General features: G+C 35.7%; 1 protein-coding gene across 1 annotated transcript in view; it reads left to right on the forward strand.

Moving 5' to 3' along the window:
• The window catches only part of MERTK (MER proto-oncogene, tyrosine kinase), a 118,095-nt gene that overhangs the window by 43,280 nt on the left and 60,755 nt on the right, over positions 1–14,060 (forward strand). Inside the window, exons 3-5 of the mRNA XM_074209278.1 lie at positions 1,203–1,303; positions 3,821–3,994; positions 13,934–14,020. Coding sequence (XP_074065379.1) covers positions 1,203–1,303; positions 3,821–3,994; positions 13,934–14,020 — 362 coding nt within the window. The remainder of the gene's footprint in view (positions 1–1,202; positions 1,304–3,820; positions 3,995–13,933; positions 14,021–14,060) is intronic.

Raw genomic sequence — 14,060 nt, forward strand, 5'->3', positions numbered from 1 at the left:
GTCTTTCTGTGGGTTCTGCCCCTCTAAATTTTGGCTAGAGCCATCCTTTGTTTTTGGGGGGTTTGGGGGGTCAGAGTTCCTGGGAAATGCTGCCTTCATGCCACCATCTTGGCTCTGCCTCCCTCTGTCAGAACCTCCTAAGGTAGACAGATATTGTTTTGCTTTTATACCTAACTAAAAACTACACAGAGAAAAGAGACCTGTAAAGCAGAAGCCAGAGTATTTTCCCCATAATTACTCCACCAAGTAATCAAAATATAATTTCTACAAAACAAAACTTTGTGTTTGTTGTTCTTAGACTCGATCCTTAGGATTAATTGAATCCATATGTACAAATCTCCAATGTCATTCAAAAAATGAGAGCTGTTGCTATGAAGGTTTTTAACCTGGGATCATTTATATTTCGGAAGGCAAATGAATAAAGATGACCATAGCTAAGAGCTGTAGTTTACATAGCACTTTAAGATTTGTATAGAGTTTTATATATGTTTTCTCATTTGATCCTTATAACAATCCTGTGGAATAGGTGCTACTATTACTTCCTTTTTACAGATGAGGAAATCGAAGCAGAGAGAGAGGTTAGGTGACTTGTCCAAAAATCACAAAGCTCATCAGTTTCTTAGCATTTGAACTGAGATCTTCTTGACTCCAAGATCTTTACTGTATCAACTGTGCCAACACATCATCACAATAGTTGATGAATATGAATTTCTCTCCATCTTTTTTTTTTAAATTTTATTGGTGGATTTTGTTTTTCCATCATAGTCACTATCACTTGATCTTAGCCTCAATAAGACCACGAAATGGTTGAATTAAATTACCCCTGAAACAAAGAAAAACAGTTAAATAAAAATTAACCAATAGACACCGGTCTAAATAGTCCCTTGCTTTTCTGTCTTAGAAGGATTTTTCCAAAGATAACTTTTAAAGGGTTAGAAACTTGAGAAAGAGAAATAAATAGCATATGTATGACGAAGTTTTTTCCCATTTGTCAATAGTTGGTATTTATAGGATGAAAAACTACATGGGGTCTTATGTGAGATTTAGAAGAAGGAAGAAGAGAGAAGGAACTGAAAGTTTCAGAGCAATACCTAATCAAATTAGACTTTCATGTAATGTCTCATTTCTATTGTAGGATTGTTTAGACTCTGTCACTAATCTACGAAGTAAAAAAATCTTGTGTTTTTTTTTTTTCTCCTAAGCATAAGCAATGTGCAGCGTTCTGATAATGGGTCCTATTTTTGCAAATTAAGAATAAACAGTGATGAAATTGTGTCTGAACCCATCTACATGGAAGTACAAGGTAAGTCAAAAGATAAATGATTGAGAGAATATGGTTGCTTATTGAAGCCCTCTGAAGTAAAGACCATGGTATTAATACCCCTATTCTGATAGAGAGATACAACACTTATTAAAGATTTATTAGTTTTGTCCCCCTTTAGACTGCGAAATTTTCAAGAGTAGGGATTGGCTTTTCCTTTTTTTTTTAGATATTTAATAAATATTTGTTGATATGACTACTATGAGCCAGACACTGTCCTTAGCAATTGGGATACAGATGCAGATAAGCAAGACTATCTGTTGATAGTCTTATTAATTAATAAGATATGTAGAGGGAGGAAGAGACTCAGGAGGGCTACCTGACTAGGAAGTGAGTAGGAAAACTGGATCTAGGCAAGATTGAGTGAAATCTCTTGCCCATGATGGTTCCATGGGCAGAGTCCAAGCTTTTCCTGGGGAGAGAGGAGAGGAGGTGAGGTCAGAGAACAGAATACATGGTTGGAGCAGATAAGTAAAAAAGGTTTAAGATAAGGAATTTGCTTGTGCTCACACAACTACTCAGAGCTGAGATTTGAACCAAAATTTCTCCCATTTCTAAGTTTAGTGCTGTTTCTGTTACCAAAAAAAAGTCTCGGAAATTGCTTTCCTATTTACTTGTTTGCTGTTAACATTTGTCATCTCTTTGGAGCAAATGGATATTTTCTTGGCATCCTTCAATATTGTTGGTTTACCATTTACTAGTCCCAACTTATTCTTTTTTTTGTCATTTTACTGTTTTTTTGGGGTAATGGGCTTAAGTGACTTTGCCCAGGGTCACATAGCTAGTAAGTCAAGTATCTCCTGACATTAGGTGTTTTATTCATTGAACTGCTTCCCAATTTACTCTTAAAGGAAATCAAACACAAAGTGGGTGAGTGTCTTTCTTGGGTTCAGACTGATGTTTAGCCATTGTCCCCTCCAAGACCTGATGTTAGGTTCTTTTTTTTTCTCCAAGTTTCATTTTAATTTGTGATTAAAGCATGATGAATTTTTTCCTTAGAAACTTTTCTTTGCCACTCATTCTTCTGAGTTAAAGAGTTAAACTATCTTTAGAGAACATGATTGGTTTTTTTGGTTGGGTAAGAGAAGAGTAGCAAAGGAAAAGGGGAAAAGATACATAACCCAGAGTATTGCCCAAGACTGACCCAGTATAGGAGAGATCACTTTTGAGAGTATTAAATAGTTTCATCAAGAGAGGTTCTCCATAGTTCTCCACCCATATGAAAAGATTAGGAGATCTTTCATTTGTCCAGATGCCAGGAAAATATCCAGGGAAAGAATTAGTCATTATATCCAAATAACTTTGCATACATTCTTGAATCTCCAAACAACCAATTTTCCAGCATTCCTAAGATATCCCAACTAGAACCGGTGATTTATTCTGATCTCAAGATTAAAAAAAAACCCCAAAAAACAAATTTAGAAGCTTTTGGATCAGTTCAATTTTTGGTATATGCACAAAATACACATTGGAATGCTTGGGGGGTATTGTTACACTTCTGTTATGAATGGCCCCATATTTGGGTTTCTAGTGGGAGATCTTGCCAGTTAGGCTTTCAACTTTCTAGTTGTTCAAATGAGATAATATATGTGAAAGTACCTTGAAAATTGTAAAACTGCTATACAGGTTCAAGGTTACAATGCAGAATTTCTATCCTTTCTTCCTAGTTTTGCCCACTCTTCTTTTTTCCCCCTCCTTCTTCTTCTTTCCTCCTTTGTCTTCCTTCTTTCTTCTTCACTTCCCTATCTTGTTCCCACTACTGATCAGCATAAGAACTCTGACGCACTCTGTGTCTGACATGTCCTAATTTGACCCTCTTTAGTTAATTCAGTGATCCCTTACCCCTCTATTGGGAAGGTTTACCATATTGTTGTTATTCTTAACTTGAACATCTGATCAGTTTAGTCTACTATAGCTCAGAATTCCCAAGCTCAAGTCATCCACCAGACTCAGTCTCCAAAAGAACTGTAATTATTGGTATGTATCACCATGCATACTATCTACTTCTTTCTACTAATTCTTATATAGTATGAATTTGAGGGCTTTCGCTTCTCCAAACACTTTCCAGTTCCATAATAATGAAGATGATAATATTTATTATGTCACATATTTAAAGTAAAAAGTCTAAAATTGAAGATAAAAATGGACATGCTTTTTCTTCAACTTTATGGCTATTTTAGCAAAACAAAATATCCATGAGTTTGCATTGCAGCAATGAGCTACAAAATTTAAATGGCTTCTAATTATTATTCTTTCAAACTACTTTATTTTACAAAACTTTTGGAGAACTTGTGTAGGAAATAAAATTGTGGTCTAGTTTGAGTGTTAGGCAATAGCCATTGTATTATTTTTAATAGGCTTTTATCAGGTTCAGCGAGAATTTCCCCAGACCTCAAGAAGGTTGGATAGAAAAACCGACTTTTCTGGTAGAATTGTTATTTTCTTCAGGACTTTTTTCTTTCTTTTTTTCTTAATATTATTTTTAATTCTCTTTTTAAGGACTTCCTTATTTCATTAAACACCCAGAGAGCATGAATGTTAGCAAAAACACAGCCTTCAATGTCTCCTGTAAGGCAGTGGGACCTCCTGAACCTGTCAAAATTTTTTGGATTCGAAATAGCAGCCGTGTTACCTACAAGCCAGAAATATCTCCTTCTGTTCTAACTGTCTCTGGTAAGTCAAACTCTGCCTTCTTTTGTAAGAATTGTAATCTGAGGAAAGAATTTAAATTAGGGGCAGCTAGGTGGCGTAGTGGATAAAGCACTGGCCTTTGAGTCAGGAGTACCTGGGTTCAAATCCGGTATCAGACACTTAATAATTACCTAGCTGTGTGGCCTTGGGCAAGCCACTTAACCCCATTTGCCTTGCAAAAAGAAAACAACTAAAAAAAAAAGAATTTAAATTAATGCTTTTGACGGGAAACTCTTCTTTGTCTCATCTCAGAAAAAGCACTGAATTTGACAATTAAGATTGTATTGGAAGGCAATTCTGGAGAAAATAATTTCCTTTGAGAAATGGGTCAGAATCCAGACTTTAAGGGAGTTAGAAACTGAATGAAAGGTAAGGAAGAGGAAGCAAAGTGTGGAGACAGCTTATTTTTTGTTTTACTGGGATTTTGGCTGTGAAGCAGAAGACAGATAAAGGATACATCAGTAGAGGTGATCATAGGGTCAGGTGAGAGGTTTTTTTTTTTATGAAGAAGATCCAGGCATGTTTGTAGGCAGCAGGGAATGAGACACTTCATTTGATAGGGAAAATGAGAGGGGGAGAGAAAGAGGGTGGTGGGGAATGATTGTGGATGGAATCTTCTTGGGGGATGGGTTCAAAGATTCATGTAAAAGAATGGACCTTGGTTAGTAAAAGGATGTCCATTCATTAGACCCTGGAGGAGAAGAGGAGAGAGTTGAGGATAATGTTAAAGAGTTTTGAGATGTAGGGTTAGGAAAATATGTAACTGCATCATGGTGACTAACCTCTATTTCAGTAAAGTCTAAGTACCCTGCTGAAAGGTTGGGTTAGCTAGTAGATAAAGCATAGAGGCCTGTGTCAGGAAGAAATATATTTAAATCCAGCCTCAGACCCTTAATCTCTTTCTGCCTCAGTTTCCTTAATTGTAAAATGGATATAAGAATAACTCTTACCTCCCAGGATTATAATGAAGATTAAATGAGATATTTTTTAGGGTTTTTTTTTGCAAGGCAGTGGGATTAAGTGGTTTGCCCAAGGCCACATGGCTAGGTAGTTATTAAGTGTCTGAGGATGGATTTGAACTCAGACACTCCTGACTCCGGGGCTAGTGCTCTATGCACTGCACCACCTAGCCACCCCTATATGAGACATTTTTTAAAAGGTTGGCATAGTCCCTAGCACACAACTGGTGCTATATAAATGTATAGTTTCTTCCTACTTTATCTATAAAATGGGAATAATTATAGCACCAGCCTCTCAGGATAGAATGAGATACTATTTGTAAAGTATTTTTCAAATCTTTATATGTTATATAAATTCCAGCTAAGTTGATGATAATGATGATTTGGTATGGGAGTCCTGAAGACAGAAGAAAAACTTTGGAAAATTGAAGATCATTTAGGGAAAAGTGAAGATTCTCTTGTTGCTTAGAGGACTTAGTTGATGTTAGGTAACCCTGCCTTAGATTCAGTCATCACTATTCAGTAGTAACAGAACAGTGAGAGGAATCTGAGGTTGAGGTTTGTAATTCCATGAGCTGCACATTGCATATATTCTCTTGTTTTAAAAAAATCTGTAAAACAAAAAAAAAGGGGGGGTGGCTAGGTGGCATAAGTGGATAAAGCACCGGCCTTGGAGTCAGGACTACCTGGGTTCAAATCAGGTCTCAGACAGACACTTAATTACCTAGCTGTGTGGCCTTGGGCAAGCCACTTAACCCCGTTTGCCTTGCAAAAACCTAAAAAACAAAACAAAACAAAAAGCTGTATTCCTCTATTGTTATACTCTAGCATGGTTCACATCCTACTGACACAGTAATAAGTAAGTGTAAAAGTTATCTCCTTGTATTAAAAAGGCAATAATAATAATAAATAATAATAATAATAATTAAAACTAACATTTATATACCTCTAAAAGGAGAGAGTGTAAAGGAGGAGAAGGTAACAGTTTACAGTCTCAAATACAATAGAGAGGTCTAAAACAATGAGAACTCAAAAAAAAGGCTATTGTAACTACTGAGATCTTAGAGACCAGTTCACGTTGGCATCTTTGAAAACTTTATTTCTTCTCTGACTTCTAATATAATGCTTTGTACACAGTAAGCACTCTCATAGAATTTTATTTTTATATCAAACAATGGGTCACCCATTTCACTATATATTTTATTTTCTAATGGGTAGAATTGAAAAAAATTTCTCTTCATGCTGATAGTATGTCAGAAGTAAACCCTGAACCCAGATTTTCCTGCTTCCAAGGCTGTACCTCTATTCAAATACCACACTTTCCAGATAGGCTAGGGTGAGGTGGGAAAGACATTAAATATTTTAATTAATATAGTACATAAAGAACAATGTTTTCAAGTTATTTACACCATAAATTTATAGTTTCCTAAAGTTGGAAAGGATTGTAAGGATCTTGCCATTCAACAAATGATTAGATGGTGAAGTTTAGAGAGACAATGACTTACCTGATTTGAGAAGAGGTAGAAATAGAATCCAGGTTTCTTAGTTCCTAGTTTAATGCTCTTTCTCAGGTATTCTATGGTCAAAGCTCGTCCTTTATATTCACTGTTATATACTGTTGCTTTCATTTTACTACAGAAAGCCTGTTATAGAGAGGTATGATTAGCATCCTCTGACCACATGTTTATGATGGAGTTCTGCCAAAGTGTAATTATGAGATTAGTTATGGTTTAATCTAAGCAGTCTTTAATGTGTGGTTTTAAGTGATGAGTTCATCACTTTATTGGATGCCCACAATAATCAGATAGAGAACTATTTATGTAATATTTGCCAAAGTAGTAAATATCCTTATCAGTCACTTGAGAATGGGAAAGTAGGGCTCATAGTCTTTATTCTTACTTATATAATGACTCTAACTTTAGCTTTAAGTGAAAAACACTGACTTAAATTTAGTGTGATAAGTCTAAATGTTTCTAAATAATTATGGAGTATTACAGAGAAGTTCAGACTATTTTTTCAATTTTTTAAGGTTTTTGAAAAGCATTTTAAAATCAATGCTAAAGACTTCAGTGGCTTAGGGATTGTTATATTTACAATGTGAAGATTTATACCTCAGAAATTGGCAAACACTAAAATTCAGGGCTTGATTTTTTTTTGGTTGTCTAGACTTAAGGCAGAGTTTTATGCAGACTAAATTTAGAATGTACTGTATATATTCTGCTCTCTCCCCTTTGTTAAACATTTACCAGGTTACCCCTGGTGATGATCACTTACCTAGTAGTGGGGCTCAGGTAAATTAAATTGACTTGTCCCCAAGGGACTGGCATGACAGGCATGAGAAAAATGGAGTAATTGGATTTATATAGTAGTTTTTAACTTCTTCAGGCTACTTTTTCTTCTGTTCTTTCATCTTAACTTTTAAGGATACCTTGAAAGTAGGTATTATTATACCTATTATACAGAAAAATACATTTTTATTAATTTCTATATCACCTTTTTAAAACTGTATACTGACAGCCCTAGAGTCAGGAGTACCTGAGTTCAAATCTGGCCTCAGACACTTAATAATTACCTAGTTGTGTGGCCACTTAACCCTATTTGCCTTGCAAAAACCTAAAAAAAAAAAAAACATAAATAAATAAATAAATAAAACTGTATACTGAGTTTTTTTTATTTTACCACAGAAAGAATAAAATTGAGGTAAGTGCCATTTTCATCCTCTGACCATAGTTAATTAATTAAAAAGTACTAGAACCCAAGGTTAATGATTCTCAGGATTGCTGAGAATACAGTAGATACTGATTTTACTTGCCAATATCTTGCAATTAGCCATACTCATCTTGAACATGTGTGCTTTTTGAAAGTAAGGCTTAGATGTTTTGTTTTGCTTTAGCTCATAGGTTATGTATAAAAAATGGGACTTAGGCCTAGAACTTTGCTGCTAGAAGAATAGTTTGGCAAACTCTTATTTTAGACAGAGACCTTTACTAAGAGTCAGCATAAAGAGCACTGAATTCAGTGTTCCCAATTCAGTTGGGACACAAGAAAGGGTTTGCTTGCCTTTTTTTTTTGCAAGGCAGTGGGGCTAAGTGCCCAAGGTTACACAGGTAAGTAAGTATTAAGTGTCTGGAGTCCGGTTTAAACTCAGATCCTCCTGACTCCAGAGCTGGTGCTCTATACACTGCACTACCTAGCAACCCCCATACTAGGGTTTGAAGGCTTCCACTGGTACTTATTAAGTGTGTTTCCTTATTTTCTTCATCTGCAAAATGGGGTAATAGTACCTATAGCACCTGCCTCATGGGGCTGTTGTGAGAATGTAAATAAAGTCCTATATAAATGTCAGCAGTCTTAGACTTATATAATTTGTGACATGGCAATTAGTTGGGTTTAAAAATTTTTTTTTATTTATGGCAATGGGGTTAAGTGACTTGCCCAAGGTCACACAGCTAGGTAATTATTAAGTGTCTGAGGTCACATTTGAACTCAGATCCTCCTGCCTCCAGGGCAGGTGCACTATCCACTGCACCACCCAACTGCCCCAGTTAGTTGGTTTTGCAGTTTTTGTCTGAAGACCTTTAGTGATGGAGAATTCATTACCTCTGAAGGCAGTCCATTTGGACAGCTTTAATTGTTAGGAAGGGTAGCTAGGAAGCTCAATGGATAGAGTGCTGGAACTGGAGTCAGAAAGACCTGAGTTCAAATCCAGTTTAAGAAACTTACTAGCTATTATGATCCTGAGCAAATCACTTTAACCCTGTTTGCCTCAGTATCCTCATTTATAAAATAAGCTGGAGAAGAAAATGGCACACCACTCCAATATTTCTACCAAGAAAACTCCAAATGGAATCAGAGAGAGTCAGACTCAATTGAAAAACAATTGTTAGGGAGTTTTTCCTTTACATACAATCTAAATTGACCTCTTTATAGTTTTGATCAGTTCCTTGGCTTGTGGTCTTACCTTTTGAATCAAATAGGAAAAAAAAGTCTCTTCAATCCTCTTCAATATTTGTCCACTCTAAGTCTTCTTTTCTCTAACCTAAATATCCCTAGTTTCTTAAAGTGATACTCATCTCAAGGATTTCCACTCTTCCTGGTCACCCTCCTTGATGCTCTACAGTTTATCCAAGTCCTTAAAATGTGGCACCCTCAACTGAACATTTTAACTGTGGTCTGACCTAGGATTTAATACAGTGTACTATTACTCTCCAAATTCTCAACATCACTTCTCTAAATGCAATCTAAGATTACATAAGCTTTTTTGGCTGCTATATCACACTGTTGACTTATTGAGTTTGAAATATGCTAAAATGTCCTAATATTTTTCAGGCAAGCAACAGCTTCTCTCATCTTGTACTTGTGGAGTTTATTTTTTGACAAAAAGTATTTATCCCTATTAAATTTTATCCCATTAAATTGAGCCAAAAATTCTAGTCTGTTAGGATCTTTTGGGACTCAATTATCAGCACTAAGAAGAATTCTGATATCTTTCTCCATAGAGAATAATATATAAAAGTATTCGGCTAGATATAAAATAAAGGCTCTTAACCTGTCAATGAATTAAAAAACAAAACATAAACAAAAATCTTCTTCTTACCCTGAAATCCTGGAACCTTCAATACTCATATTTTGTTGAGTAAGTCATTAGAACAGCCCTAGTACTATGAGTAAAGTGTTGCACTGCCTTAAAGGTGAAAGTTCTTTTGATATATAAGTAACTAAGCCTCTTTGATATTCGATGAACCTTATTTGAGAAAAATTCCGGTATATAGCAAACATTTTAAAGTTCTAGTAATTTGATATTATTGCTCCAGAATTGTGATTTTCTAATCTGCTAGAATAAAGAACTGAATAGAGAAACACAAATGCTTCATGAGCTCTGATCATTTGGACAAATTTGGACAGGCATACAGATTTGTGAATAGGAGGATTTGTTCTGTTTTTGTTAAATGAGAATGTTGGACTGGATTATCTCTAAGGCCTCTGCCAGCTTTAAATCTATTATCTGATTTTGTTCTCATCTGTTCCATAGATTTTCCAGTACAGTTGACTGTCATGTATGACTTTTCTAGGCAACTAAATGGAACAAAGGATTGGGTGTTAAACTTTAGAGTCAGAAAGAACTGAGTTCTAATTCTGCTCCAGATATTTATTAGTAGTGTGACCCTGAGCAAGTCACTTATCCTTTCTCAGTCTTGGTTTCCTTTTCTGTAAATCATGGATAATAATAAAAAACACCCTTCTAGAGCTGTGAGGCTCAAATGAGTTAATAAATAAAGCATCTTGCAAACCTTAAAGCTCAACGTAAATTCTATTACTGTCATTATCTTTATTTATTGTTAATATTGTCTCACATGTATCTACTAGTTTGTATAGGCTGGTCCCCATGCCTAAAATGCAATCCTTTGTCATTGTCCCTCTTACAATCCTCATCTGCCTTCAAGGCTCAGTTTAGATATCATCTCTTCCACATAGCTTTTTTTGATACCCTCTGGTGAAAGCTTTCTCCTTTTTCAGTTATTTCCAGAACATATAGTTGCCCCATCTCTTTTATACTTGTCATACTCTGCCTTATTTTATATTTGCCAGAGTATATGATATATCTTCTCCAATTTTCCTCCCTATGCCTCCTCACTGTACTACCTGTTAGAGTCATTACTAGTAGTTTTGTTACCTGGATAAACTCCATGTTACTCATCCTCAACAACTTTTTAAGTGAAGTTCATTTATGGGAGGAGGACACAACCCTATAAGGAGAGAGATTTTGGGACCCTGCCCTGTGGTGGGCAGGGATAGGCCATGGAGGAACTTACTTGAGGTGAGGCTGTTGATGGGGGAGGGAATAGAATGGAACCATTTTAATATTTACCATTTTAAATAATCATTCTTTCTAGATGCCCTTAAGGAAGTTTAATACCATTTAAATTTTGACGTCTTGTCCACCAAACTCCCTATATGTTGTGGTGTGATCCAAGGTACTTTGGAACTTTTGGACATCCAGAAAGATTTATTTTATTGTGAGAAGATTTTGAAGACCATCATGCTTCTTTGCAAAGTCATGGTACCTAAAGGAGGCAGTTAGGAGTTCAATGGATAAAGGACTAGGTCTGGAATCAAAAAGACCTCAATTCTAATCCTACTCAAATTCTTCCTATCTGTGCCAGGTCACTTAACTTCTATGTGTCTCATCATATGAGGATTAGGAAAATGGGGATCCTAACAGCACCTTGCTTTCTCACAGGGTTGGTAGAAGATAATATGTATTTTTAAAATAATTACCTAGCTGTGTGGCCTTGGGCAAGCCACTTAACCCCATTGCCTTGCAAAAAAAAATTTAAAAAAATACAATCCACTGTCTGACATATAAAAGGCTCTTAATACTTATTTTCTTCCCTTCCCCAAAGACCCTTGTTTTTGACTTTCAGAGAAAGAGTGAGATTATCCCTCTAATGATGTAATTTAAAACACCCAAAGCAAAATATTTCACATTTAAACATTTAAAACAGTGGGTTGTTTTTTCTTTTAGTAAGCATTCAATTACTTGTGACCTCAAGCTCTATATTTTATCTTTTTAGGTTCTAGGTCATAGCAAAACAGAAATGACTTTTTTATCTCTTGGTTATTTCATTAAACACAAAATCAAGAATTGTTTATCTGATTCATCAATAGGATTGCTTAACCTATAGTCTATGGGATAGATCTAACTCTGTTTGCAAAAGAAAAATAAGCCTAAAATATTATTTGACTTTTCTCAGCAAGTCTAATTGTCAAGGGGACATCCTATTACTGAATGTTTCTTAAAACTGTTTCAGATGGGGTAGCTAAGTGGCATGGTGGATAGAGCACCGGCCTTGGAGTCAAGAGTACCTGAGTTCAAATGTGGCCTTACCAAGCTGTGTGGCCTTGGGCAAGCCACTTAACCCCATTTGCCTTGCAAAAACCTAAAAAAAAAAACTGTTTCAGAGCTACTCTTCACATAAAGTGCCCTGGTTATTATTGATTGTGAAGTTTTTTTTCCAAAAGGAACCAAATAAGGAGATAGGATATGTATTATATGAAAAGAGGGTTAATTTTAGATAAAAAATTAATTGTATCATGGCATCAAATTCAGGAATGAAGAGGGGTACTTAATGAAACTCTAGAGATCATTACAATGAAATGGGTTTCCTAGGTCTTGGGTCCTTAAGTCACTTAGAACTGTCTGGACCAGAGCACCTTGTGAAATTCCTTTTAATTCTAAAATCTGCTGTTAGATAATTCTAAATTTTTGTCCATGTCTCAGGTCAATGTCATTTAATTTTTAGATTGTCCTCATCTTCTGCACATTTTATGAAAATAAAGAGGAAAACAAAATTATTTTCTGCCAAATTTTCTCATCCTTACCAGCCTTACTTTTTCATTTTGTGGAATCACAGAATATTAGGGCTGGAAGACATTCAGTGACCATCTAGTTCAATCTAGAATTGAAAAACTGTACCCTTTAAAGCATAATCACCAAGTTACCTTTGCTGCTAGGTCCTCCTCTAATAAGGGAAGAATTTTTTGCCAGTGCCTTCCTTTCTTGAATAACTTCATTAACACCTAAGACAGTCTTATAAATAAGTCTAAAAATAATCTTATTCATTTTGTAGAAACCTCTCTAATTCTTTGGGTGGGCTATGTGAAACAAAAGTTCTTCAAATCACCATTTTTTCCTCTTTGTTACTTGCCTTAGAGATATTTTTATTTCTTTGGGAAAATGACACTGTAGCACTGCTCCCAGATACTTATTAGTTTCTGGGTGCCTACTGATGATTTGATTTCTTGTCTTCTGAACAGGCATAGCCCTTCTTTCATGCCAATTTGGCCTGATTTCTTTCCATAGCAGCTTTTTTGTCTCACAGTTGTTCAGTAAAACACCCACTTATCTCTTGGAACTGGGCTGCAACTTTGGGCCTCCCACTCATGTTCTAGAAGCTGGTCCTTCCTTAAAGATAGCTAAAGTCAGAAAAAAGACTCATGAAATCTTAAACTTGGAATGAATTTTGGAGGTCAGCTACTTCCCCCATTCCAGAAAGGGATCTCCAGGGTCACATGCCCAGTTAAAAGACCCTATACCATCCTAGCTGCCATTCTTGGGACAAGCTCCAATGTTCTTTTTAAAGTGCTGGTCATGTAGCAACAGTGTCCTTTTTTCATTTTCTTCTTAACTTCCCACTGAACTTCTCAGGGACACAGTAGAGAGGAATAGAGAAATAATTCTAAATGGTGGCACTCTTAACTGTTGGAAAATTCCTTGTGTGGAATTCTTTCTGTGAGACTCTTAAAACCAAACCTTGGGTTTATATAGTAACATCTCATTGCTTGTGTCAATACCTCCACAAAACAGATAACTTGTCCTATAAAATAATTCTTTCTGATGAATTTAATACTTGTGAGTTTTTCCAAATTTAACATTATTTTGTCCTATTATCAGAACACATTGTGGCTTGGGAACTCAAGCTGGCTGCGGCTGTTCACAATACTGGAGCCTGCACCTCCCACCCTTCCGTTTAGTGTTTGGAAACCAAAATGAAGTATTTTTGTTATTCATTCTATCTGTTCAAAAACACAGTGTCAGGGAAACACAAATGGTCTGACTATACAAGATTTTCTTCCCATTTTTGGCAGAAGAAAACTCTTCAGAATAGAACTTGACCGATAGTGCCCCTTTTCTTGAGGGCAATGTTTCATTTGAGGCTAACTTCTTTTGAAAACCAGAAGCTATTCAAAACCAATTTGTTTTTTGGTTTTTTTTAGGATTTGAGAGAATAAACCCCTCTCAAAGATAGGAATAGAAAAAAAAGCTAGAGTTTTATATTCTTGATAATAAACCATAATTTGTTTCCTTTCTCTTTTTCAGGGAGTTGGACAAGATCCCTTTTCAGTTTTGCATTGATAATGCTTTGCTGCTCATTTCTTCTTGACCTTCTTTCTCCCATAGGTCTTGCTGAACCAGCAACATTTAGTTGTGAAGCTCACAATGATAAAGGGTTAACTGTTTCCAAGGAAGGACAGGTTAATATAAAAGGTAAGTGGGAGAGATAATATTCTGTATATGTTTTCCTTAC

Source organism: Macrotis lagotis, chromosome 1, assembly GCF_037893015.1.
Source record: "Macrotis lagotis isolate mMagLag1 chromosome 1, bilby.v1.9.chrom.fasta, whole genome shotgun sequence".
Lineage (NCBI taxonomy): Eukaryota > Metazoa > Chordata > Mammalia > Peramelemorphia > Peramelidae > Macrotis > Macrotis lagotis.